This window comes from Rousettus aegyptiacus, unplaced genomic scaffold, assembly GCF_014176215.1.
Source record: "Rousettus aegyptiacus isolate mRouAeg1 unplaced genomic scaffold, mRouAeg1.p scaffold_m13_p_2, whole genome shotgun sequence".
NCBI lineage: Eukaryota > Metazoa > Chordata > Mammalia > Chiroptera > Pteropodidae > Rousettus > Rousettus aegyptiacus.
In genome coordinates, this window is record NW_023416295.1 from 3,954,541 (window position 1) to 3,982,168 (window position 27,628).

At 51.3% G+C, this 27,628-nt stretch overlaps 1 protein-coding gene and 1 pseudogene across 1 annotated transcript in view; one reads left to right on the forward strand and one right to left on the reverse strand.

The window, feature by feature from the left end:
* TRPM8 (transient receptor potential cation channel subfamily M member 8) overlaps positions 1–27,381 on the reverse strand; it is a 66,939-nt gene extending 39,558 nt beyond the window's left edge. The window contains exons 1-11 of the mRNA XM_016158956.2: positions 27,265–27,381; positions 24,498–24,571; positions 19,512–19,668; positions 18,490–18,667; positions 15,976–16,148; positions 13,526–13,700; positions 12,003–12,070; positions 9,688–9,885; positions 6,116–6,218; positions 4,947–5,065; positions 1,135–1,425 (exon numbers count right to left, since the gene is read on the reverse strand). Of these exons, the coding sequence (XP_016014442.2) occupies positions 1,135–1,425; positions 4,947–5,065; positions 6,116–6,218; positions 9,688–9,885; positions 12,003–12,070; positions 13,526–13,700; positions 15,976–16,148; positions 18,490–18,667; positions 19,512–19,668; positions 24,498–24,571; positions 27,265–27,381 (1,653 nt within the window). The remainder of the gene's footprint in view (positions 1–1,134; positions 1,426–4,946; positions 5,066–6,115; positions 6,219–9,687; positions 9,886–12,002; positions 12,071–13,525; positions 13,701–15,975; positions 16,149–18,489; positions 18,668–19,511; positions 19,669–24,497; positions 24,572–27,264) is intronic.
* Positions 12,490–12,608, forward strand: LOC118614405 (annotated as a pseudogene).
* Positions 27,382–27,628: the final 247 nt, after the last annotated feature.

Below are 27,628 nucleotides of genomic sequence, written 5' to 3' on the forward strand. Positions count from 1 at the left end.
TCATTCTAAGTTGCAGTTTCTGACACGTCGATTAGAATCCCAGCTCCTCTCCAGCATCCCATATCTTCCAATGGAATTTTTCAGATAGAAGACAACTAAGTGTACATATGCCTTTTAAAACCCTTACCGGTTTGACAGGACCCAACCTGCGCCAGGCACAGCCATGGATCCTGCAGAGGGTTTTAACATAAGCAGCACCAAACAGACGCCTTCTAAACACTTCCAATTCTTTCAAGCACCGAGTCTCATTTAGATGTTTGCAATACAGACTCACATTAAAATCCTAAAACAGCAAAAGGTAATGACTCAGTTTCCCCAGAAGCAATCCTGAGACAAGAATTTGAGGCGAGTAGTTTATCTGAGGGGTGAATCCAGGAAAACCAAGAGCGAGCCAACAAGATCTGAGAGAAAGGACCAATAAGGGTGCATCGTCGACGAGGTGTCCGGATGGCCAGCTAGGCACGAGTCCCGCTAGGCAGCCCCGTGAGCCAGCATCGAGTGCTACCTCGGCACCACCTCCTCCACACGGGGCGGGAGCTGGTGTGTTTACACGCCGACCCCTGGCAGCCATCGGGGTCTGCCTAGAGCGAACCTTCCGCAAAGAGCTGCAGGTGCTGGCAGCTGGGAACTGGGCATCCTGTGCTTAAAACAGGAAAGCCCGCAGGGGCATGACGGTGCACCCACATCCTCTCCAGGGGAAGCCTGGATCGCCCCTCTGGAAATACCCAATGCCCCTTCTACCTACGAAAGAAAAGCTGGAAGCTCTCCAGTCCTTTGCACGGGCAGCTGAGAACTAGTTCGGGCAGCGCGTGTCCACAAGGCCACGCCACGAGTGGGCAGCCGTTCATTTGTCCCTGCTCCGCGGTAAGATGGCTTTGGAAAGGGTGTGCCACGCCACGCTTCGCAGCGAAGAAAAACTACAACGAGTGGTTTGAAACCTAGCACAGAGCATGAAGCGAGACATCGGAAAACTCACCAGGTCCACTTATTGCCTTAACCGAAAGCAGTAGAAAAAAATTAACGACGCCCAGGTCTTAGCCACTTTATGAGGTCAGGAGCGGGAAAGGCGGGAGTAGGGAACTTTTCTGAAGGCTCAAAAGGTCAGGGGATTCGAGCAACGCTCGCAGTACGTACGTGAAGCTCCAGGTCCGTCTCGTCCCTGCTGTTTCTGTCTTCCTTCCGGAAGCCTCTTCGGAAATTCGCCACCAGCTTCCAGACGAAGGTGAGCAGGGCGTCGTTGTAGGAGTTCTTGGCGATCTGCAGGTTCCGGTAGACGAGGGCGCTGAAGTGGTTGGAGAAGAGCTCGGTGAGCACGTCGTTGGTGAGAAACTTGCGCAGGTTCAAGCCGTTCTCCAGGAAGAGGCGGACGAACTTGGGTCTGTCCTTGATGAGGGCCGTGAACATGACTTCCTGCAGGTCGGCGGACTGCGGAGGAAGAGCAGGGAGAACACTCAGCCCGACGAAGGAGGCGCGAGGCTTTCTCTCCCAGCCACGTCCTACTTCCCAAGTGAGAGCATCTTCAGCTTCCCTCACAGTCCTGTTTGGGGAGAAAATGTATCTTTTCGACTGTAACACAACACTGGGTGATAGCTCGAACGTCTAGACAGGGAGAGAGGCACGGTAGGATCTTTGAAATCAGCCGGGTGAGGTCCCAGATGAGACGTGGCCTCTCGCTGCTGTGAAGTGGGCATGATTATACCCACGGAGGGATGATGCTGGTCAAGGATTCGTCCCCGTGCCTGGCAGAGAGGAAGCGCTCGGTCAGGGATCGGGGCGGAGTGGAGCTCACGGCACTTCCCTGAAGTCTGCGACCGTGAGCCAGCCAGCGGCCAATGCTTCGCTCTGGGCCACAGGCACTTCCTGCTGTCCTTCAAGCCACTGGCCACCCAGCACATGTGTCACATCACACCGAGTCACTGGAACGCTTGACTCTTATACCTGGCTATTATTTTTTATCTCCACTTTCTGGGCGCCTCATAAAACATATCCCAGAGATGCTTACTGAGAATCTTAATAATACAGAAAATCAATGTGTACTTCAGACACAGACTGGTGGTCTATAGGCTCTTGAGATATGATCTCGGACACGTTCTGCTTGTCTTCCATAGTATTTCTTACAATTCGATGCAGTCGCCGACATAAAAAATTAGAAGGTTCATAAAAATCCATATTTCCAACATTAAAATCCAGAAGCTCTGACAACATGGAGAACCATCGGCTGGAGCCGAGCGGCGGCCACCCCCGGAGCCCAGGCCTCCAGCCCCCAGGGGTCCCACCAGGCATTGCTGCCACCCAGCCCACTTCACTCATGTCACTCGCCCGACCCCTGGTTCAGGTGACTGTCTCCTGCCCCGGGCAGCCTTAGCAGTTTCTGTTTCTGTCTAACATTGGACTCCTGGGGATCACACTTTGCCTGGAGAAGAAAATGCCAAGGGTCCCTTGAGTCCCCACGCTGGGACTCCAGGTGGGACAGGAAAGAGAAGAGGTGGCCGCAGCTGTACATTCTCTGTCCTCAAGGCGTGTTCCCCGTGCCCAGGGTTTCCTTCTATGTCTGCTTGCCTTTCCATTGGTCACACACCGGCTAGCACAGGGCAGTGGTCCTCAGACTTCAGAGTCGCCCGGAGGGCTTACTGGAGTCAACCTCGGAATCTCTCCGTTAATGAGCCTGAGCTACAGTCACATCATTTGTCTGGCTAACAAGTTCTGAGGTGAGGCCCATGCTCCACAGGCCCAGGGAGCATGCCTTAAGGACCCCTGGTATATGGGAAGGAGAAAGTCTTCGCAGGTGAACACACCTCTGCTTCCAAACCTTGGTTCTACCATTACACAGACGCGTGACCTAGGGCAAGGTTGCGTCTCTGTGCCTCAGTTTGTTCTATGAAACAGGTGCTTAAGGGATGAAAGGAGATAACATAGGTCAAGATGCCTTGAGAAATTCAAGTTCAGAGCAGGCCCTCAAAAAACCGTCAGTGACTCCCCATCCTGTGGTACCCGTGCATCCTGCTTATTGACCAGCCAAATAAGATGTTCCCCACTATGGGCTGGCGCGAGGGGCATGGGAGCCGACATGACGAGACTCCGTGCAGTGTAAGGGGTTAGTTACACCGATACTACCATTCCCCAGTGATTCCTACGCATTTTTACACACATAACTTACAGAGTTCGTAACACGAGCCAATGTTCTGAGCACTACAGACACATTATGTGACTTAATCATCACTAACAAGCCACCCGGTGAGGTAGGAGCTGCCATCCCGTCTCCATCCTCGGCGGTGTGCTAGGAAACACCTAACCAGCTCCCCGGAAGAACACACCGGACGGACCCTGATTCGTTGTCTCTGCCGATGCCTGAGGCGTAAACGTTCCCTCCGCAGCTGGTCTCCAGCTGCCAGTGCGGCATCATGGGACGCGGCGTTGAGGACAGACACGAAGTAGCTCACCGCCTGCAGCATTTCCAGCGCGCAGATACGACAGACGGAAACGGCCTCCAGAGCGCAGGGAATAGCAAACGTAGTAAAATAATTAAAAAGTGATGTTTCGATTACTTACTACCTTCGTTTTTAATAAAGATGTATTTAGTTCTAAGTTCATATGGTTGAATTTTTCATGACTGTCTTTCAACAACGGACTCACAAAAATCTCTAAAACTTTAGCAGTCAGTTCCTGCGAGCTGGCATGAGCTGGCCCCAACACGCCACCGAACGAGGAAACTGAGGCAGAGAGAGGTTAAGAGGTTAAGCCGTGCGGCTGGTCTGGCCCCAGAGCCCGTGCCTCACCGTTCTGCCCTTTACCCTTAACTCTCTTAGGCTGAGTTTATAAAATTAAATGTCCCTTCACCACAGGGCTGAGTTCACGTTTATTTGTACCATCTGACCTTCTTTAAATGGGCCATTTTGCACACAGGGATCCATTTATAAATCAATTAATTAGATCTACTTATAATCCCACATTCCTTCAAGTAACTAAACCCTGGCAACGTGCAATAGGGTTCATTAAACTGCAAAGACCGAACACGAGACAATGAATAACCTCAACTTCCACAAGCCATTCCTTTATTTGCATTCTATTGTTGAAACTGATCGAGTCTTCCTCTTTGATTCCACGAAAGCAGGCCTGAAAGAGTTTTCTGAACCTTGGCTGCGGAGGACGACAGTTCTGAAGCATACGCCCCTTCAAATCTACATGTACATGTGTCCAATTAAATAAATTCTAGCTGCCCACTAACGACTCGAATGAACTCAGAAGAGCTGGAGACAAAGCACACAGACCCAAGTGTGAGGGTCTGTAACTGCTCCTAGGAAACACAGCCCCCTGTCCCCCGCCCCACCGCCCCCCGTCCCTGAGCTGATTTAATTCAGTCGTGCTGCTGGAAAATGCAGTTCTATAACTGATCAAAGCAAAAGCGAGAAGGTCAGTCTCCTGAAAAAGAAAAGTTTTTATTGGACATGAAACGTCCATATTTAAGGGGCCCGTTGATTCTCTTCAAGCCGATTCTCCAGCTCTGAGCCATTCCGTGCATGTCTTCAATGCAGTTCTGCCGGTTTTCCCGTAGGCATCTCACTGCTCTCTTCAGAACTTAGCTAGGTAGACAGGGCCAGGTGCGAAATGGGTCCTGCTGCCTTGATTGTCAGCTGGGCTCCTCTGGTCCCCTTTCAGTCACCTGCATGTATTTTCCCCATCCTTCAGCCATCCACCCCCAGGTCTGCGAGGGCCGTAAACTCTGGAGGGTGTGAACGGACTCAGAGTTTCTCCCATCCGTGCATTTATTTTTATTATCTCTTCGCGACAGACCTACTAAGGTAATGTTATTATCCCAAACTACGGACCAAGAAAGCGAGGCTGGGAAACATCAAAATGGAACGGTCCTTGATGAGATTCGACGCTGAATCTTGTTAGAAATGGACCAGACCCGACACCGGACTAACCCGGGAGCACATCTTACTTACCTCCCATCGGCGGTCATTGGTGAAAATCTCATCATTGGCTAAGTCCAGCTGGTTCCACTCCAGCAGAAGCTTCAGCTGCCCGTTCCAGTTATCCTTATCCTGTTCATTGGTGCTAAAGGCTGTAAGAGGATGGGACAGAAAACTCGGCAAAGACCCAGAAATAAGAGTCAGAACCATTCCATATGGCCAATTATCAGAGCCGCGCACCACAGGAGATCCCAAGCCTGTTCTCCTAGAACCAGACGCTCACGACTGTCATTTCACTTTATTGTCACTCATTCCCACAGGTGTTCTGTACGTCCCAAAGTATACAGCGAGGATCAATTCAGGCAATAATAGTATCTTTCCATTTCACATCCTAACAGTGTAACTATGGTATATTGATATTTTTCCATAGATTCAGATTCCATAAATGTTACATTTCAAGGACCATATCTGTCTGATACTGCATCTAAATCTATGAAATCATGAGCCACGTTTGTCTTTTCGGGAGCTAATATGTTCTGTGTCTATGCTGCTGTATAGATATAAATCCCATTTTAATAAAAATTCTTACCACCAAATTCCTGGCAAGCGCAATAAGAACGATTCTAATAAAAAGCTAACGTTCAAATCGCCTGCATCTTACAACCATAATCAGGCAACAACTCCAGATGCCCTTGAAAAGGAACTTTTGACTTTGGGTGTCAGCCACCTTGATGAAATTCTAGGACAACAAAGATCACAGATGAGAGTTTTTAACCTGAGCTTCACTGCTAAGCGTCAGGTGATCTGTAAACCCGGAAGATGAATGCAGAGTCACTGAGGTACGTGAGGCGTGTGTACATGTGCACACATGCACATGAGACCCTGGGACAAAGGCCTGCAGCTTTAGCACACGCTCAAAAGCAGCTGGGATGCAGAAAACGATTTCAAACCACTGTTAGAGACAGGTCTTTGAAAAACGATTGGATTTCACTGGTATTTTAATGACATCAAATTTCTGTTCTATTAAAAACATACAACCCAGGAGGTTTAACTCATCAGGTCAATCAATAGTCATGATTCTAGCTTCCAAACAATGATAATCAAAATTAAGTGCAAGATTATGGTTAAGAAAGATGTTTTAAAAATATAAATGCAGAAAGCAACAGGAAGCCGAAACTTCTAGACGGGCTATTTTTACTCACCTTTGTACAAAGCATAGGAAATGGCGTTGCTCACAATTTCGTCCCCAGCTTCTTCCATTTTTATAACTGTTAACAGATGAGAACTTTCGAGAATTTCTTTGAGCTGGCAACATTTAAAGAACAGAGTTGTCAGCCAACTGATTTTAGACATGAGGAGCACAAACTTCACTCTTTGGGTGAGAAACCTTTCATTCCACTTTTTGAAAAAGACCATCTGCAAGGGAGTTCCAGGTCTCCTTCCCTTACCTACAGCACCTGTATCCACAGTGTCTGATTTCTAAATTAGAATAATGAGTCATGGACCATTATTCTATGAGAATAGAGGACTGGTTACAAAGGCACACGTATCAAAAAGCTCCCATCGAAAAGCTGAGAGACTCATTGACCGGGGAGTGAGTGTGTGTGCCCATGCATGTGTGTGCGTGAGACCAAGCCTGGCACATAGTAGGTGCTCAACTGTTGAATGATAAATGAGGAAAGGGCAACAGAAAATCACAGAAATGGTCCGAGTGCAGTCACAAGGGCTTAAACCCTAAGGAAAAACTTCCCGTCATGCCCGCGATAAGCTGTCTCTCTTCCGCTCGGTTTCTACCTTCACTGCCATCTCATGGCCCTTAGGTAAAGCCATGCTTGCATCGCACCTCAGGACCACTGCACGTGTCATTCTCGCCACCGTTATCCCAGCCTTCACCCCGCGAACTCCATCAGGCCTTCGGATCGCAGCCCCCATGTCCCTTCCCTGTGACGCCTTCCCCGGAGACGCCTTCCGCGCCAGGCCGGGCTCCCTTAGCTCGTGCCTCCGTATCCATGCTACCTTTCTTCAGAACACCCGGTGCAGTTTGAAATTACACGGCGCATTGAATTGTGATCGCTCAGCGGGAACTCCCTTTCGATTTCTGTTTTCTCCGTGAGGACGAGGATCCTCTCTATCACGTGCGCTATTCTCTCTGAAGCGCTTGCTCCAGTACCTGTCAGGTGGTTACGTGCGCCATAAATATCAATGAAATACATGTATATATTAAATGAATGAATGACTGATATTTAGGCTGACTGATAGATTCGGGGGCTATGAAGGGTCAAGTTCTTGCGAAGGTGAGGAGCAGGTAAGGAGCAGGAGAGGGGAGGGCGTGGTTTCAGTGGAGAAGGTCTGGGTCCCTCTGCAGAAACGGAGACCAGGTTTTGGAATTGGCTGTCCACAGGACCACTGAGCTCATCCACATTCAGCTTAAGAGATCGCTCAATTAACATCTGATTGAATGCATACATTCATTCATTAATAATTCTACTCTTGAGATCGGTCTTTGGGAAAATCTGTACCAATTGCAAAACCCCACACGCGTAATGAAAATCCCAGACTCGTTTTCATTATCGATGTATGTCTTCTTACTGACATGATTATAATTATGATCTCTCATTAGCATGTTAGATATGAATATTAACTAGATGTGGATCCCAGAACGGACAACATAATTGCAGAAGCTGAAATGGGTCCGGCTGTCGGCCTGTTTTGCATAAGCCGCCTGTAACGGTTTTCCTGAGGCAGAAATCACAATCCGCTCACAAAGCGTGTGGGGACCCATTAGGTCATGACCTTTAGGACAGGACCTGATCTGGAACCTACGGCCAACCTGCATGAGCAGTGAGATGAAAGCCACCAGAACGGCCCAGTGCCACCTTTGGTGGGTGAGTTAAGAGTGACCCGTCCCCTCCTCTGTGGGTGTCCTTGGACCAGCCACTGAATCCCTTCCGCCCGTCACCGGAAACTTCCTCGAATACGGCACCCGACACACATGGTCTTACGCTGATATTTACACTTGAGGACTGCTCCCCTGGTCCGTTTGGAATGGCTCGAACTGTTCAGATCTGAATGTGTGGAGAACCGAAAACCTAGAAGCACTTTGGGGCGGGAGGGTTCCTCTCCGTCACCCGCGTGTTTCCATGCAGAGGGAGCTCCATCCGGACTGGACCCTGGACATTCCCCGCCCCTTCACTTCCTGCTCAGGGCAAGGGAGCGACACATCCGAATGGCGACTTGGTCTTGCCAGCCAGCCCTTTCCTGCTTCTCCGCTGGGATCTGCTCCTTGCAGAGTGCTCGTGCTCCGGCCTGCTGCGAGCCGCACGCCTAGCCCGGCGGCGGGCAGCACACGCCCAGGGCTGCTTCTGTCTGTGTGGGCTCACCTGTCTCATTCTGGCTCTCAGCATGAGGAGGCCGCTGTGGCCGCACCCCTAAGCCACACCCTTCGACTTTGCCTTCATCGTCAATGAAGCTGGTGAAATTTTGACCACCTGGTTCTTTGTGTCTGTCTCACAACTGAACTTGGCCAACATATGCAAAAATCCCAGCATGAACTTTCCCATGAAACTACCAGCTTTACCTTTTTCAGTAAAATCTTCACTATCACACATAGGAACATCCTAGACGTGTTTGTTGGGCAGGGCATCCATCAACACCAACACCGACTCTCGGCTATGAGAAGGAGATGCACCTCCGTTGTTCAATTCTTTAGATAATGGGGCTCATTCCAGAAAGGACTTGTTTCCTGGTCCTATCGATCCTGCTTCGTCTCATCAGGACGATGGCCTGGCTGCCCATTCATCCGCAGTTAACGTAGGCCAAGAGGGCCCCACTAGTGTTAATTTACTCCACATTTACAAGAAGCGAGAAGATTATCTCCACTATTCCAAGATTTCCGTTTGCTCTATTTGATATTTCGAGGCGCTTCCCACAATGGTTGAAATGCCAATCTAGTTCCAGATTTTTGAGATTATTATTTATACTAAATCCCACCTTCGACCCTCAAGATGAAACGGACTCTACGATTAAAATGACTTCTGTTATTCACAGCCTGCTCTTCCCTCTACGGAAAAAAAATTCCAAGCGATAGGACGCGCTCCTAAAAAATGTCCAAATAGAGAAAGCCACCTTTGAACGAGCTGACGCGAATGTGCCTACCGACATTACTGCGAGCGTTCTAACAAGCTGAGCAGTCAAGAAAATGAAAGCCGTTTCAAGTCGACAGCAGTCGTAAAACAGAGAGAAAAACGAGGGAGCACCGCCCGGTGTCAGAGGCGTAACAGACATTCCGATGAGGCCGTATTTCTTACACGATCTAATGAGAAAGGTGAGAGATTCTGAACTGAATCACAGGCCAGTTAATCCAGAAAGGCAATTATTCTGTAGTCACAGCTTCTCGGATACAGATAGACGGAGACTCAAATTAGAATCCGTGTTTCTACAACAGTGTTGCCTGGGGGTCCCCTCCCTCACAGCCACGGATGCACGCACAGTACAGTTCACACGAAATGTTTGTTCACATTGCGGCGTGAAAGAAGGATTACCAGCTTTGCAAGCAGACTGACTGGAGTTCAAACCCCAGCTGCTACTGCCTCATGAGGTATGGAGACTTGGAGAGCCACTGAACTTATGTGAGCTTCGAGTTCCCGTAAGAAGGTGTGTTGGGCCAGAAATACGGCTTCAAAGTCACCGAAACATACACAGCACCAGCAGCCACATTTCGGGCATCCTCCCTCCCCCCGCCACCTCCCAGGGCGCTAAGCCCCCCGCCACTCACCCATCTGATCCAGCTCTCGGTCTCCTCCTCCGGCAGCCGCGCCACGGTGCGGGGTAAGAAGCGCACCAACTTCTCCTTGACCATGGAGGACGTCAGGGTGTCCTCTACCTCCACCAGGCTCGCGATCACATCGGCCACCTGCCCCGAGCCTTCCACCACCACGCAGGGAATCTTACTTTTGATGGAGGTGTTGATGGCCTGGGAGAAGGAGAGACAGGGCCAACCGGATGGACAAGACACTGGGGTCGCCAGAACCCCGCATGGGACCGAGGTCCTAAACCAAGGTGGTCAATCCAACACGCGGACTCATCCCTGCATCTGGGGCTTTATTTCCAATCAGAAGCTGACATACATTTGCTGTTGCTTTATGAATGAGACATGTAAGCCAGTGGAGTCACGTCCCATGCTAATACCAATGCAATAAGGACATGCATGACTAGCCGAAGTTTTCCATAAGTGACGCTTGAAAATATCCTTAGGTACATGACTGAGCCTTCCAAACATCGCCACCACAGATGTGAGTGACAGCTCTTAAGACGGCATTCCACACTGTCATCGCTAGCTTCTCTGAGGCATCTGAAAACACCTTCAAAGCAGCCGATTCATATTATGTTGACTCGTGTGTTTGCGCCTTAATTAATTTCCCTTGCTCCTTTATTAAAAGAGAATAAAAATATGCTCGCTTCCTGGATAAACACCTGCCCACTTTTATTTCCTCTACAGAGACCACGGACACCAGCACAGGGGAATCGGGTCTTAAGCATTTTAATTCCTTGACGACAAGACGAAGTGCTCTGCAGACAGGTATGGAAGAAGCTGCAAAGCCCCTTCCTTTAGCCTGAACAGTTGCCTGGGGGAAGACGCTGCCCAGGAAGCGTGTGGTCCCTTCATCAGAGCAGGTAGGAGGCTGATCCGTGGGTCAGAGCGCGGCCCCATCTTCACCTCACTACCTGCGCTAACGGTGGGTGTCGGGCCGGGCTGCGGCGGGGGTGGGGATGACCGGGGCCTGAGAGGCAAGGGGCTGAAGAGCTGACCGATGCTCGATGCTCGGCTAGAAGTGTCCCCGCCTTCCCCGCGCTCTGCGGGTCATGAACTGGCCGCGCGGACATTTCCGGAAAGTGCCATGGAAATGCGGGGCCCTCGGCCCGCAGCGGCTCTCTGGGAGGCTGAATTGTAAATCTACATTTTGAGAAAGATAACATACGGAGCCATCTTTCAGTTACTTCCTCTCGATTTCTCTTTTACGAGGAGGCGTCTGCGAGCGTTCACATGCTGACAACTGCATAGTGAAAAAACATCTCTAATTTTCCCCTGGAAAGTCTTTCCCCAAAAGACTTTTATTTAACAATGTTCAGTAGTAGAGTTCAAAGCAGGAGCTCAATACATACCTGTTGATGACTGAATATATGAATGAATGAATGAATGAATGAAAATAATCTTTGTTATATAAAAGAATAAACAAAGATAACTGCTAGGTTATGATTCCAAATAACCTTGCCAGAAATTACTTGTAACTCTAGGGGTGTACTCTGGTAAAGGGAGGGGAGAGGGTCGGGGTGTCAGATATTTGTAATCTAACCCTATCTTAGAGTCAAAACGGGGGAAGTTGGGGGATATGCAATTCAATGTGGAAATTAATTAAAAGACAGAGTTAAAATTATATTCTCGTAATGTCCTATTCCTAGAAAATGAGATCATGAAAATGACCTCATGCCTTCGATCCCTGACTAAAATGCAGTCACCGGATGCTTTTTCAGAAGTCGAACAGACGTCTGGCTACAGGCAAGGCAATCTCAGTTCTCTGGGGTCTACAGGGATGGAGCGGGACTCAGGCCAACCCTGGGGACTCGCTCGAGGTGCTTTCCATGATCCCAGAGTCACTCAGGGCTTCGCGGTCCTTCAGGTGGGTGGAGCCGCACGGGTGGGCTTCCGGTGGTCTGGGAAGACCGATGTGGGGGCAATCGGTGTGTATGACCACAGCGCATCTCCAGGCAGATGGGGCGGCGGGCAGTGCTGGTTACGGGCCTTAAGTCTCACGACTGATGTCAACCCTTCTCTTTGGCAGGTTGATGGCCAAAGCCAACACTGAATATTCAGGCTATTCACATCACTTCAAGTTCTCTTCCTAACTCTTCTCAGCTGATGAAACAATCTTAGCCGGTTAGGGAAACACTGCGTGGTGGAGAAAACGCTACCTACTTGCTGCAGTAAAGCAAATTAGCTGGTTTAGATTAGGTAAGCCCCAAACCCTGAACTTACAAATGTGCAGGGTAAGCCTGTTAACCAATCTTCTAGAAAACCAAAGCAAGACTCACTTTCAAAGTCTCTTTTCCACCTCCTTGGGCAAAACACACAATGGGGATCTTGCCACCGTAGTTGGAATCTGCAAAACATGGGATGCAAAGCTTGCCTGGGGCTTGCTGGAAACCCGCATTTGACAGGATGCTCTAGTTGACAAATTCTTAACGACCACCTACATTTTGGAGACAATGCCACATTTGAAAATAACGATATATATAAAAGATTTTAACCAAATAGACTTCACCTATAAAAGATTTTAACCAAATAGACTTCACCTATTCTTTATTTTAAAAAAAAAAAAAAATAAAAGACTCATCTACCTTAAGGTAGAAGTGGACCAGAAGCTTCTGCCCTATGGCCTTGAGGCATGGGGTGATCGGTACAGATCTCACGGGTTTGACTATGTGTCCGTCGATCATGATGGATATGTCTTTGTGCCCCAAACCACCAACAGCATGACACGAGTCATGTTGCAATTTGTTGCTGATATTAGAAATGATAGTCTAGGGCCATGCCACCCTGACCATGCCCGATCACGTCTGATCTTGGAAGCTAAGCAGGGTTGGGACTGGTTAGTACTTGGATGGGAGACCACCTAGGAAGACCAGGTACTGTAGGCATTAACAAAAAAATATATTTTTTTAATTAAAAAAATAAATTAAATTAAATATAAAATTAAATAAATAAAATAAAATAAATAATAAAATAAATAAAATAAACAATAATAAATATAATAAAAAATTAAAAATAAATTAAAATAAAATTTAAAAATGCTAAAGTCTGTAAATGATTTACTTTTGCTAATATATATTAAGCCAGGTTTAACAATAGCTACACTCTCATTTGCCTAATCCATTGCTTTCTTGGGTGGGTAAAAAATTTGCATACGTGTTCTCTCAAATGAGATTCGCACATATAAATGTCTTCCTTCATGGATGTCCCACTGAGAAAGGGGTACAGGTGAGAACAGCTCCAACACCTGTTGTGAAGTCTGTCACCTCAACACCAACATCTCAATGACAGGAGGAGTCTGTCACTTTTCATGGCAAATAAGGGCTTTCACTCACTCGGTTTCTGGATTTGCCCCTTTATTGGTGGTGTATTATACAGAAGTAGCCAAGATTTGAAGAACTCAACCACCCTGCCATAAAACCGGAGGGTTGGTTTTTACGGTTTCTGTGCCGGCTAATGGCATTGCTTTGTAAGCTCGTATTTGCCATCGCGAATTTTACTTCTTAAGTGTTGTTTAGCAGAAGCGAAGCCGGCCGTCTTTCTACACTGACACCCCAGAGTGGGACGGGGCAGCATTTGTCATTGCTGCAGCACAATGACGGGGTCCCATCACGGTGGCCCTGGCGGAGCGCTCCGAGCACGTTAAAGAAAAAAGAGAGAGAAAAACACGACGCTTCCTTGGCAACAGGACACCTAGTCTGCTGGGTCTCCGTGCCCCCTCGGTAATCGGCGGCTGTCAGTGGTGGTGCAGCTGCCACCCTCGCATAACTCCGTCTGTCTAACGGCCCTCTCCCCAAAGCCCGACCTTGAATGGTGCGCTCCGAGAGGTACTTCTCCAGCTGATTCCGGAGCTTCGCCTCGACGGCGGGGTGCCCGTGGCAGCCATTGTCCACCAGCAGCAAGTGGGTGTGATTGCTGTCCAGGATGTACAGAGGGTCTCTCTTGAAGTCATCCATGATGTACTGGGCTGAGAAGTACCCCTGAGAAGCACACGGAAACCTGCCTTTGCCATGTCGTTCGTGGGCCAGGACGCATGGTGACATTTCTGTACGTCCCCATGAAGGCTGGCCCTTTGGGTTCACCCGCACCGATGCATCCTCCCAGAGTCCTAAGCTCGGAAGGGACGTAGCAATCTTACAGTACCGGCCTTCGTTCTACTACGGAGACACGAAGGTTCTGAATGGCTGGGTCACCTGTCTGTTTTCACATAAATGCCCAACGACAGTGTAAGGATCAGATTCCCAGTCTCGTTCTTGTTCTATCACCTGCATTCTTTTGAATGAATTCACTGACTCTGATAGCATTCAGGAAAGGCTAGCATGCTTATACAACACATCTACACGCAGACACACACACACACACACACACGCACCTGTGTGAAAGGTTACCCAGGAACCATCAGGGCTGTTTCCAGTCCATTAGATTACAGTTTAAAGGAGAAACATAACCCAACAGAAGCAAAAAGACATTTCATACTCGGCATTCAGTCTTGATTCAAAAAATTAAAAAATGAGAAATAAAAGAAGGATGCCTTATGATACTTTCTAAAAATATATGTACTTTGAACCTTTCTCCAAATCCTATCCACTGCTGGGATACTGGACTCAGCCCCGCTGACTGGGAAACCAGGTGTTCGGATGCCTGCCAGCTGTCACCACTGTCATTTGACATGACCCTGGACATTTTAGCTGAGACAACAAGATGCGCAAAAAATGCGAAGTATAATGAAACGGAAGAGCTATTTTTTTAAAATAACACTATTTACCAATAATATGGTGGCAAACGTACAACACCCGGAGAATCTACTGAAAACTGCTAGAACAAGAGTTTATGTATTGTCTTATTCAAAACGGCAAACTCCTTTTTATATACATACCAGTTACGTTGAAGAGATGCCCCCTTCGCAACAATAACAATATCAAATCTCTAGAAATAACATTAAGTAGAAACATGCGGGACCTAATGAGGAAAACCATAGACTCTCCTGAAAAATCACAGGCTTGCATAAACTGAGAGACGTATCATATCACTGGACGAGGACTTGATATCGTAACGACTCCGGTTTTTCCTGCGTCGGCTTGTAGGTTTACATGATTCCACTTGCTGAGTGGGAAATTTTTATTGTGTTGTTCTTTTTATTTTATCGTGGCTGTATCCTGACAAAGGAATTTGTCTTGAGGTTGTATGTTGACAAAGGATAATGATGAGTGGAGGCGTGGGCCATCTTTTTTCATGCTGATGTTAACGTGACAGTGACTTTTAAAGTGTCAAACAGACCCGAAGGAAAAGAGCTGACGAACCTCCCCAGCCACTCCCGCCCTCTGAGTTGGCATTCGACAGGAAGGCGTTTGCCATCCTCGGCAGAGTGTCTGGTAATAACGACAGAAGCCATTGTTCAGTGAGCTGGTGCCGTAACAACGCAAGGTTGTTATAAAAATGTGGAGATGGCATCTCTCTGCAGATGAGGCAGCTGGGAAAGGAGGGTGCACTCTCAGCCAGACTTCCGGTCCCCAAAGCCCGCCTCCCCCCCCCCCGGCCACGCTGCAGGCCTGCTCTCCTCTGTTGTGGCTCGTTCAAAAATGGGAATGGACACAAAAGCAAAATAAGCTTTGAATATAAAAAGGACCACGGGACTTCCTCCGAATCCTGACCACTTCCTGCCTGAACGTCTAAGGAATCCCAGGCGGGAGAAGGCGCAGACTCAGTCAGGACGGCCAGGCGTGTGGCCCAAAGCTTCTGGGCGGAGGACACCTGTTGCTTAGAAAGTCCTCGCCTCGCTGCCGCTTCCAGCATTTCACACTTCATACAAAGCCCCACGTGTCTGCCTTGTATTTTCGAACGTGAAATGCCCGTTTGATTGCCCTCTGTATGTGTTCACAGGAAACTGTGGGGGACGGGTGACCCTCAGCCCTCATAACGGCAGTTAACCAGAAGCTGCAGCATTAACTTCAATCCCCGTGAGTGTGGCCAAGCAACGAGGAATGGCAGCCAGGCCGAGCCCTCCTGGGAGGTCATAGGGATGAAGAATGAAGAGCCCAAGCCTAACGCAATTTGCTGGGAACAGATTTTACTGAATGAAACACATCCGCTGGCCTCTCCTCCCCAGGGCTGATTATGTCATCCTCACAAGGCCTTCCTCGTAAGGCCGGCTCTCCCGTGAGCTGACTCCGTCACGGAGCCCGGCGCCAGGCCACAGTCCACGCCAGGGTCCTCCTCCCGCGAAACCCCACAGACCTCTTCCCACCCCGCCTGTACCTCGACGTCACAATTCCTGATGAGGGTGTCCCTGTTGGAGACCATGCCCCAGGCCGCTATGCCGATGGCCACGATGTTCTCCTCGGAGTTCCTGCTGATGGTGTTGTCTCTCACGACCTCCCCGATGTACTTCATCAGGCCGTAATGGGTGCCCCCGGTGAGGATCCAAGCGCCTGTCGAGGAGGGAGAAGAGAATGTGCTCCGCTGGCCGGGCCAAGGCTCCCGTCCTGGGCTGGCGGATCCCGAGAGGCCCCCGCCCACGAGCAGGATGGGGCGCTGCCGGCCGCACACCGTGGGACGGGCCGTGGGACGGGCCTCGTCAACAAGCCCATGGGAAGGAAGGTAGGAAGGGGAGGATCTCGGAGCCTCTAGGACACGTGGGTTAGATACAGACTCTGCCCGCCAGACCTACAGCATCGCACTCTCCGGAAGGCGGGGCCAGGGGCGTGCATCATGACCCGCCCCTCGGGGAAATGTTTTTATGGGTAATAAATGCCGGCCTGAGCCTCCGTATAAGTCAGGCGGTGCCCCCCCATGGAGAGCGGGGCCCTCTGCCACCAGGCCCCCACCCCACCTCGTGAATCTGCGTGATCTTCCCGGCCTGACCTCGTTGCCTACGGTTTAACTCTATAATTACACAGTTTCACACACTGGTATTTTGACTTTTACACTTGGTGATCTTCACAACGCCAGGGGTTTTGCATGGTTTTTGGTTTGGTTTGGTTTCCAAAGTTCAAATAAATAAAAGACCCACAAGACATTACTTAGCATAATCATAGAATCTAAAGTCAGAAGTGACCCTAGCCTAACATTCGCCCCACGCAGGCACCTGCTGGCAGACACCCGAGGCAGCCCCTCCCCCAACCACTAAAGTCCTTTCGTTCTCCATTTGTCTCAGTTTTCTACTGTTGCCACTGTCCTCAGCAGTGAGGAACAAGTTGGGTCATCTCCCTTGTAAAAGTCCTTTCGCTATTTTAAGGTAAACACGACAGGGTCCTTAGACGTTTCACACCCACTTTCATCAGCCGGTTCTGACTAGGTGCGACCGTGAGACCCCTCGGCACCCAGTCTCCTTCCTTACGACAGATTTTCGTAGTCGGTGTCCGCACCCCTCTAAAATGAGGCCGCCGGAAGTGACGTTAGCACTCATTGTGGCCAACACAGAGACCAAGGAGACCGTGAAGTGCCCAGCTCTGGCCCCTCGCTTCGTCTAAGTGGATCTCCCAGGCCAGGGGTTCTGTCCATTGTGTTCTACTGTATCCCCAACACATAAAACAGTTCCTGACGCACAGTAGGCATTTCAGAAGCATTTGCTGAGTGAATGAAGGAGTGTTCAGGACTGAGCAGTAAGGAAGCTGAGTTGCTCAGTTTCATAACAGAGGAACCGCCTTCTGCCTGTGCCCCCTCCGGTTGACCAGGAAATTAAGAAGAATAAATGGGGGAAAAAATACCTCGCAGTTGCTTCTTAATAGTAAAGGAAACTCATATCTAACATAAGACATGCTTCCCCAGTTCTGTCAGCCAATAGGGACATTTTGAAAATGTCGGTCTTCGACAAACTGAACCTCATGACGTTGGAACCACTGTCAAGCTCAAACAGAGGGACAGTCCGCAAAACCAATTTGCTATGCTCTTCGAAAACGTCCAGAAAGATGAAGAAAGGCTGAGAGCAATTCTGTTCTAAAGGACACTGTTGGGATAATTGGCAAACTTAAAATAGGGACTGTCTGTTAGATAATAGTATCGGTCAACGTTCACTTTCTTGGGTTTGAAAATCATCCTGGGTTACTTGAGAGAACGCCCCTGTGGTTGGGAGGTGCGTGCTGATGTAGGTGGGGGGCTCAGGGTCATGATGCCTGCAACTGACTCTGAAATGATTCCCCTAAATATGGTAATGGGATATTTACGGAGAGAAGACAGAGGTGGGACAGGTAACAGCCAGTGAGGCTAAGTGAAGAGCGTACAGGTGTTCTGTGTAGTTATTCTTACAACCCTTCTGCAGGTTTGAAATTTTTCATAATAAAATGTTTCAAAGACCAAAAATGATAATAAGCTACACGTTTCAAGTAAGGAAGCCACGGTTACTCGCTTTGATCTCTACCGAACCCCTAGGCGGTGCTGACAACCTGCCAGGCACGATTTCCAAAACGCATCGCTGATATCACAATTAAACTCCCCTTTTTGATCCACCAGAATATTCTGGGTAAAATTTTACAGGTGGAAATCAGAAAAATGAAAACCTTAGACAACTAAACATAAACTTATCCACCAGGAAGCACCTCGAGGCTGAGTTTAAAGAGCTACTCTGTGACCCCCGCTGCACCACCTGCCCGGCTCCCTGTCTGTCTGGTCGTTTGGGGGTCTCGCTTTTTAGAAGTCGATGTTCAGCCCTCCAGTTCCCGAGCATCTGGGTTCTGCACGTGAGAACTTCGTTCTGCGCAGGCAGGACGAGCCTTTGCGCAGCCCGGAGGGGCTGACCCGGGGGCCACCTCCCGCCGCAGGGACCCTGCGCACCCTTGGACTGCGCGATGTAGATCAGGCGGCTGAAGATCTTGCGCATGCGCGGCTTCAGGGCGAAGTTCTTGGCGCCGCCGGTCACGGAAATGACCAGGTTGGGCGTTTTCAGGTGCCAGTGCTGGGTCAGCAGCTCGTAGAGGGTCTCGGCGTCCGTGTCACAGGACAAGCGGAGGTACTGTGGGGAAGGGGGAGAGCATCGGAGTCCGCTCGCCTGCTCCCGACCGCGGGGCAGCGCAGGTGGGGCAGGCTGGGGGCGCGCGGGTGCCACCACGGGGCCCCCCAGGCCAGCTGGAGCGCCTGGGACTTTATCCTAAAGGCACTGGGGCACCTGTGAGGGCTTTGCAGCGGAGTAGACACAGGTGGGATCGGCATGGTAGGGGGTCCTCCTGTGGTGGTGTTGACCAGAAATAGAGGAACAGGACTGGTGGGGGGGGGCGGCTAGGGAAAGCGGTGGCGTCCTAGGGCAGAGATGCTGGGGACACACTCGGCGGAGGGCTCGGGGAGCCAAGGCCCAGGCTCCCGGCCGCCTGCACACGGCTGCGGCACTGAGACAGGACACAGGAGGATTTACAGAGACATACTTGCTAATCGTGAAGCTTCCTGTGAAACCCCACGTAAGAGCCTACACTGTGGGCGTGTGGAGGGAGAGGTCACCTCACTGGGGGCCACGCGCGCTCTCAGGAATGCCATCCACCCAGCTAAATGGGACGATTCACAGAAGAGTTCGTGGGGCGTCTTGGAGCCCTGAGGGTCAACACGGGTGTTACCTGAACACCTGCCGTGTGCAGGGAAAGGCCGCCGAGTGACAAGCTGGTCATCGCCTGCTGGGTTTTCCAGGTGCACGTGATATAATCACGGCTTTCATACGTTCACGAGGTTGACCCTCTTCCCACGGTAGTTTGTGGACTGACCGCCCATCTGTCCTGCCTCCGTGCTACTGGACAATTTAAGGCATCTCAAGGAAGCCCGAGTCATGTCCGCACAGACATTGGCTAGTGAAGTCGAAAACCATCGCTTACCTTCCCTTTCTTCCCCAGAGTCTCAAACTGAATGTCCCCAAAGGCGTCCGTGGGGAATTCCTTGGTGTGTTTCTTGTAGTTCCATTTCTCGTTCTGGTTGACCTGGGTGCCTGCGACGTGCTGGCTCTGGGCATAGCCACACTTACACACGCTGTCCCTGAGCAGGGTGACATTGACAGGAAGATTTCATTCCACCTACTCCGTTCACGCGTTTAGAATAAACCACACATGACTGGCTCGAGTAGACACAGACAGAGAGACCGGACAGTCAAGTCTTACTGTCAGACTGTTTTCATCATCTCGGTTGGTTGTTTAAAAACGATCTTGGTGTTTTGTCTCTGTTGTCTGTGGGCCGCCCACCAGAAAGCGGGCTCTGCGTCGAGAGCCAGGACAGACCTAGGGACAGCAGACCTGGCCCCTAGGAGTCCAGCCTCTGCATAAGTAGCCGTGCGGTTATTCTGGGGCGGAGTCTTACAGATTCGGAGACTCCACAATACGCAGGCCCCCCGGGGGCGGTCTCAGTGGCACGAGGCCAGTGATGCTCTTCTCAAGGGAGGCCCCCTTCCATGGGTGGCTCCCCACGGGGGCGCAAAGCATTCCAGAGTTTAGAAAGCCCATCCTTTCTGTATGGGACCTCAGCCGCCGGGCACTTTCAATAGTTTGGACCAGACAAGGGCAGACCGTGCAGTGAATGAACGTTCTTTCTTTCCATTGAAAGGACAACAGAACTGAGTTTAATTGTTAAATGACATGTGCGTGATGTGAAATCGGAGATGAAAAGACGCACAGGAAGTGGTAGAGCCTCCCCCCCTTCCCCCGCTCAACATGCTACAATCGTTCAACAGATAGGAATTGAAAATCCACTGGGAGTCAGACCTTGGCTGAACTCCAGGGCACCCAGGGGACGTCTGGCCCTCTAGCTGCCGGCGATCTCTCAGGAAAAGTACACCTGGCAGCATGCAGCAAGGAACAAACGAAACACCTCTGTTTGTCCTTGCACGACCCCTCTCCTCTCAGGCTCGCCGAGAGGCCTGGAAAGGACGCAGAGCATCCGGCCGGGCACGTGGTGCAGGCTCTGCCCAGCGCCTTCAGGTTACGGTGATGCCATACATGCAAATCAAGGAACGGCCAAGGCAGAGGCAGCAGAAAGGAAGCAAAAATGCAGTAAACAAGCAAATCTAAAACCGCGCCCAAGACGACTGGCTCCTCTGTTCAGGCCGTGGTCCCCAGAGCCAAATGACCACAACGAAATTCTAAGGCAGCCAAAGCCAGTCTCCCGGCGAGATGCAGCTCACGCTCCTGGCGGTTTCTGCCTGTCCCGCCCACCTGGTTCTCCCCCTTCTCTCTCCCATCAATCAGTCTTTGGGCAAGGTTCGGAAGGGTGCTAAGAATTCAAGGGGCCACAGCCAGGGGCGAGGAGAACACAGGGTCCTGTCCCAAGGGGCTGAGGAGTTGACAGGTGAGAGATGCGTTTGGCCTCAGGGGTAGAGCTCTCCTTTTCCTGAGAGGGCAAAGGGACAGGGGAGCCAGACAGTGCCGCCCGCAGTGTGTGAGCAAATGTCCTGGTTCACCCAAAACAGCCCCAGGTCTCCCCTGCCGCCCAAGCCCTAGTAGGATCGGTGCCTCCGTCTCTCTTACCGGGGTCCCAGGTGCCACAATAAAGTACACAGTCGCCGTGATCACCAACCCGCTAGGAGAGATGCCCCCTCTGGCAGGCGTGGGCCTGGCTGGGGTGCAGGGAGAGCACAGCATCCACCCCCCACCGGCTCCCGGCACCTCTGCAAAGTATACAACCCAGACGACTATACATGATGACCCTGGAGCAAGGACTTCCTGGACGGGCTGGCTCAAATAAAGGTACACAAACAGGAAACCCGCAGGGTTTGCTTCCAGCTGGACTCTCTTCATCTTTCACTCTGTGCTCCTAGAGCACAAGGACTTCAGCAAATATCCTCCCAATGAGGAAGAAATAAACGAGTGAATGAACACAATGATGGGTCTTGTAAATAGTCTGGATCCTCATCTTTCCTCAATGATTTATGCAAAGTAAGTATTTTTGCCTTCTAGAAGGTGGACGTAAGTGTGCGTACACAGCTGTCATGACCAGGGGAAGGGCCGTAGTCTCTAGGTCTTCTTCACCGATGCGCTTATTGGAAAGATGGCCAAGTGTAGAATGCCTTCTAAAAGCAGTCCATGGTCGTAGGTCACATTTTCATTTTGTAAAATGATTGCAATGATGTGTTTCTTCTCTGCGACTGCTTCTAAAAATACAATAGGAGCAGAAGCTAGCTGCTTTGTAGGCAGGTTTTCTGACTGCTCCAGGAGCAGATGGATTCCAGCTGTGGCCGAGGTTTTACTGCCTGGAAGCCACTGGCTTCAGCTGTGCGGTGGGGAATGAGTTTCTCCACTAATAGAGATCTGTTTTTGAAGCAGCAGAAGCCTGGGGTAACTGCCGAAGTCATGCAGCAAAGGTATTTCATAATGAGAAACAAACGTATCCTGGCAGGAAGCTCCACAAGCAGCTCACCCTCTGCCGTGAGCGACACCTCGGTGCGGGCCCTGCTGGAAGTCACACGTCTGATTACAAATGGAGAAGAGGCCAGGAAGGCCAGGCCCCTGAGCTGGGCACCGGGTGTGGGGGCAATGGTAGGACATCAGTCTCCAGTGGCCACCAAGAAATAGACATCGGCGGGGCTTCGAGTGGGGAGACAAGGGTGTGCTGGGCTCAGCTCCTGAGGCAGACGCAGGGACACTGTCGGGAGTCCTGGGCAGCCTACGTCAGCCAGTGTGACAAGCAGCAGCAAAGCCGGGGTGGCAGTATGAACAGTCACTTCATTGGATTCCCGTCTGACGGGTAGTTCGGATTAACAGAGTATTCCGTCTACAGAGAGGTAAAAATTCACAAGTACGGGGGAGCGCACAGAGGACAGGGTCCTGACGCTGGCCGGCAGCCTCACAGCCGTGTGAGCCGGGGCCTGGCGGGCTCTGAGGCACGCCTGTCCCCTGCGTGTGTCGCTGGGGGCGGGGACCACCCGGCACTGCCCCTCCCGGCGCTCAGAGCCAGACTCAAGCTGTAATCACGCACTGCGAGGAGGTCGGCTCCAGGCTTCCCGTCTCAACCCGCCACCCCTTCTGCTCGTAGGGGCAGCAGGATTTTCCTGGGAGGAATCACAGGGTCCACGTGGGCACACAACCTGCGCCTGCCAATCAACACGTTCCATCCCCCGGCCCAGGGATCAGTGTAGAGAGGGACTCAGGCCCCAGGTCGGGCCAGTAAGAGCTGCGAACGTCAGCCCCGGACTTTCGGTGGAATCTCTAGAAACGAGGCACCCTCCTGCCCCACGGGTAAAACGGTAAATTGATAACACATAAATCAAAGATACGGTGGCCATTTTGCTAACACCGTGACGAGCCTGCCCAACCCGAGAAGGGCAGAAACGACAGGCGGAAAGGGACAGGGTCCTGGTGACAGTGAACTCTTGATGTAGCTGTGCTCTTCAGGCACGCGCTTCCATTACGACCCCTTTCACAGCAGCCAGTCAGACCGGCCACCTGCCGCTAAGGAGGTCCGGGGGGGGGGGGGGAGGTGGTTCAGTCTGCCTGAGGCGGTGCTGGTCCTAGAAAAGGTCGGATGAAAAGAACGACAGCCTAGGAGTCAGGAAACCTGGGTTCAGGCCCTCGTCTGTCTCCCACTGGCCACGTGACCTCAGATAACGAGACGACCGCAGCTAACTTGCAGCGAAACTGCAGGATTAGCAACCGGGCGCGCGAAGGCCCCGTGGCTCGGCAGCTGTCCGGGAAATGCTTGCTGCGTGGCAGGTGCATCCAAACCATGTTTTCTGCCAGTCGAAGAGATTAACAGCAAAATGCCTCAGCGAAACATTCAGGGAGTAAACAGGCGACCCACGGAGTTTATACCGTCAGGTGACTCGTGATGGGGAAATTCACACCAATGACAAAAGCGATTCTTAGTGTTTCTGGTGTTCATGTTCTAACTCCCACAAAGTAAGGAAAAGCATTTTATCATAAGCTTTTATGCTCTGAGGCCCTCTGACAGGTATTGTACTTGTTACCCCATTGAATCCTCACCACAGCCCGTGAGATATACACTTTGCCCGCATTTGAGAATAAGAGAATTCCGTTCAGAAGAGAGCACTTGGCTCAAGGTTACGCAGTGAGCAGGCAGCCAGGCCAGGGCTGGGCTCGGGCTGTCCTTATCCTGTGTTCACTGCCTCCACTCGGCAGAGGGTCAACGTGTTCATTACAAACCGCAACGACACCCATCCGACGAGCTAATTAATAGCTGCACTGTTCTGTCACCAGCAGAGAAAGAGAGGCGGCAGAGAGGACCCAGAGGAGAGGAAGGGTCCAGGGCTACATTGTTGCATTCGGTCCTGGGGCGTGTTCCGTGGCAAAGACCGGAAGTCAGTCCACTGCTCACCTGCTCCTTAGCGATCCTCCGCTGAGGACCTCCCCCGCGCATCGCCGCCGCCGGGGGCTGCTCCCCAGGGCTTTTGGAACCCAGCCTCAATGTTCCAGAACACAGGAGACTCACAGGAGATGAGCGCCGCTTGGCCAGGAAGGCCCAAGGTCAACGGCCTGACAGAGGAGCCAGTCAAACTACACAAGTGCACGTGCTGGGCGATGCCGCGGACCACCGTGAAGCGGCAGCATGCATTGCCGCGGCCGCGCGGGGGCGGGGGGCGGGCTCCCAGGCTTGCGGGGATGCCGAAGGGGGTGACGTCCCCTCTTAGCACCTTTACCAACTATCGCCAAAGCTAAAAACGTAAATCAGAATGTGACCACTCTGGGGACCGAGTTGAAGCTACTCGCCAGATTCTTCCTGCTCAAGCACCATTTCTGAGAATGGCAAGATGAAAACAGCTTTAATAATGAACTAGTGAGCATCTGTTTGCTTGTCGTAATGGGTGTTAATAATTTATCTTCAAACATGGAAGCAAAAACGGAGGGAAAAGTGTTGCTTACATGGCTTTAGCGTCTTTGGTGAAGAAGACACATTCCCGTTTCTTAAAATTTGCTTGAATAAAATTCACCAAGTCCTTTGGAGAAAGAAAATCGGACAACACGTCACTGATTTATTCTTACCCCCTGCTGCTCCCGACGAATCCGACATGTGACCTAAACCTTCAAAGGGTCAGGAACTTACCACAAATTCGCAGCACCCACATCTGTTCACACTTTTGGAGTATATAAAGTTTTTTTAGAAGAGGCATTTGTTTACATTTTTATAACTAAATGCAAATTTTTCTGAAAATTACTTGGAGTTGTCTTGTAATACATGTCATTACACACATACAAATTACGTTTTTTTGTCTCTTGCGCTACGGGGGGAATTAAAGCGTTTGTGGGTGGTTTAGCCTAAACAGCGTATTATTGCAGATGCCATTCCTCTCCTGCTTGCTTTTCAAAAGTAGATAAATTCCCAAAACTCCATCCACAGTTGTGTTTCTCCCCCGCGTGCAAGGCAGTCTGGCATACCCGGGACCTAATTCTGACAAACAGCCAAGAGATTTTGTAAGCCAAAAGCTCCCTTTTTTAATTGGCAGGAGCAAACTATTTGGGAACAGATGAAAAATACTTCAAAACCGCCAACGCTCCTCAAAGGGAGAGAAGATATTTGCGACAGACATTAATCGTACAGTTGGTAAACAGAATATACAGAGAACTATAAACCACTGAGAATACGACAGATCCCCTCACGGGAACAACGGCAAACGACTGGAGAAGCCGAGGCGCGAAAGAGGACGCGCGAATAACCCGCACGTGCGCGCAAAGGAGCGCGCACGACCTGTCGGCAACGAGGGAACCGTGAAGCGGAAGCACAGTGACGTCCCGCCCCCGCCCCCGCCGCACGCCCACGGGCTGGGACAATGAGAAAGGCAATCGGCAGCGATTCTGCGCGAGGCCAGGCCATGGGGGGGCCCACTGCAGGGGTGAGAACATCGGGAGGACCGGCCTAGAACACTGGCCCCGATTTCTAGGGAGTAGAGTTACGCCGCTGGAAATCAGGCCCCGTGGAGAGAAAGGGGGGTTGTCCCCAGTGCCTGGCGGTGGGTGGGCCGTCAGCTGCAGGGGGCCCTCTCGCCCTGCGGAGGGGGCGCTGGCAGCCCGAACCCATTTCCCACGATCTCCAGGAGCCTCAGCTCACACATACAACGTCCGGAGCGGCATGCTCCTCAGCACAAAGCCTGAAAACCCAAACAGTCACACACACGCACAACACACACACACACACACACACACACACACACACACACACACACACACACACCCCCTTGGCTGGATAAACGCACATGTTGGGGGGCGCACAGCTGTGAAATGAACCGGCAATTGCTACACCTGTCAACACCCCGAATCTCAGAAACAAGTGAGCAAAACAAAAACTCGCCAAGGAATACATAGTGTATAATCCCACACAGAGCAAAAACAGACAAAGCTAAACCATACTGTTTAGGGATATATATTCAAATAAAAGCAGGGACGGGTAGCGACTCAGGGTAGTGGTCGCCTCTCGCCCGGGGAACGGGGGTCACATAGACGGCTTCGGAAGTCCTGGTGACGCCCCGATCCTTGGGCTGGTGGTACAAGAATGCTCATTCCGTTACCCTTCCTTAGGCTGGAAATTTCCACTTATACATTCGTTTCCGTGGACAATAAAAATGTAGGAAGCAAAAATAATTTCTACATTCATCTGAGTGCAAAAATGTTGAAAACCTAGGATGCTCGTTCTTCTTCGTATTTTTTCTCTACTACTCCTAACTAATTTTAAGTCTACATAACACGAACAACAAAAACCCAGCAGATGCACAGCTCGTGAGTGCAGGGGAGCAGGAAATCGGGGGTGCCGTGGGAGCTCACCGGAGTGCAGCAAGGGAAAGACCCAGTCTCGCCCGTACCCCACCCCCTGGGGCACGCAGGCCGGAGTCCTCTTGTGATCCAGAAAGACCTTCTTGCCCCCCGGGGGTCTCTCATCACTCAAAGCTAGCAGAGGACAGTGCTGGAGAGGCCACCACTGTCCCTTGCCCCCTGCTTACTTCTCACAGGGCCGAGGTGCCTGGTGTGGGGAGCGTGGACAGCCAGACAGCGCTTGGGAGCCAGCACCTCCTTAAACACGCAGTTGGGGCGGCGGGGCGGGGAGGGGGGAGCGTTTTTGCTTGTCTGTTTGTTTGTTTGTTTTTAACAGCTCACTGGCATATCACAAAATCAGCCCATGGAACCACCTGCCAGGGCAAAACTCCCACGCGCCCGGCACGAAGAGAGGGTGCCTTCTGTTGGCACCCGCCCTCGAGCCCGGCTCATCCAGGAAGGGATGACGGTGTGCCCCCCCCCCACGTCCTGTGGAACAAGTTAGGAGCTCTGGCGAGACCCCAGCCTTAGAGTTAATGCGAAGGACAGAATCGAGAATCACTTCTGAGGCGGTCTGATGCGAGCGCCAGCCAGAACGCCAAGCACTCAGCAGCGGAATGAACGTCAGAAGTGCCGTTGCTCACATGTTCGGAAAACTCGGCGAAGGAATGCATGACTTAACTTATCTCAGGTTATAGAAACAATCGTTGGATGCTTGAAACACAACACAGAAAAACAAAACGCTTCTACATTTAACAACAAAAAAATAACCCTCAGGACAGAATACCCCACGTTAAGAGACGACCTTTTTACAGAAGGACTCTCGGTCCCCAAACAAGCCTGACTGCCACGGCGACGCCGCGCGGGGCGCGCGCCCCCCACTCACGCTCTCGCCGTAGGACACGTCCGTGCTGCGCGACGCGCTGGAGTACAGCGTCCGCGTGCTGTCCGGCGTGCCGTTCCTCCTGCTCCGCATGCTGAGCCTGGCGCCCTCGAAAGCCATGTCTTCTCCTGCGGAGATTCGGGGGCAAAGACGGTCTGAGTTACAAACAGGGGCAGGACTTCCCTGAACTCTTTATCGAGAAGCCCTCGCCCTGCGCCCTGCGCCCTCCGCGGCTGGCCACGCGCAGCGCGCCCAGGCTCTGGCCGGCCGCAACGAGGAGACCGGATGCCGGTCCCCCTCCTCCTCCTCCCCCTCCCCCTCCCCCTCCTCCTCCTCCTCTTCCTCCTCCGAGGCCCAGCTTGAGTGT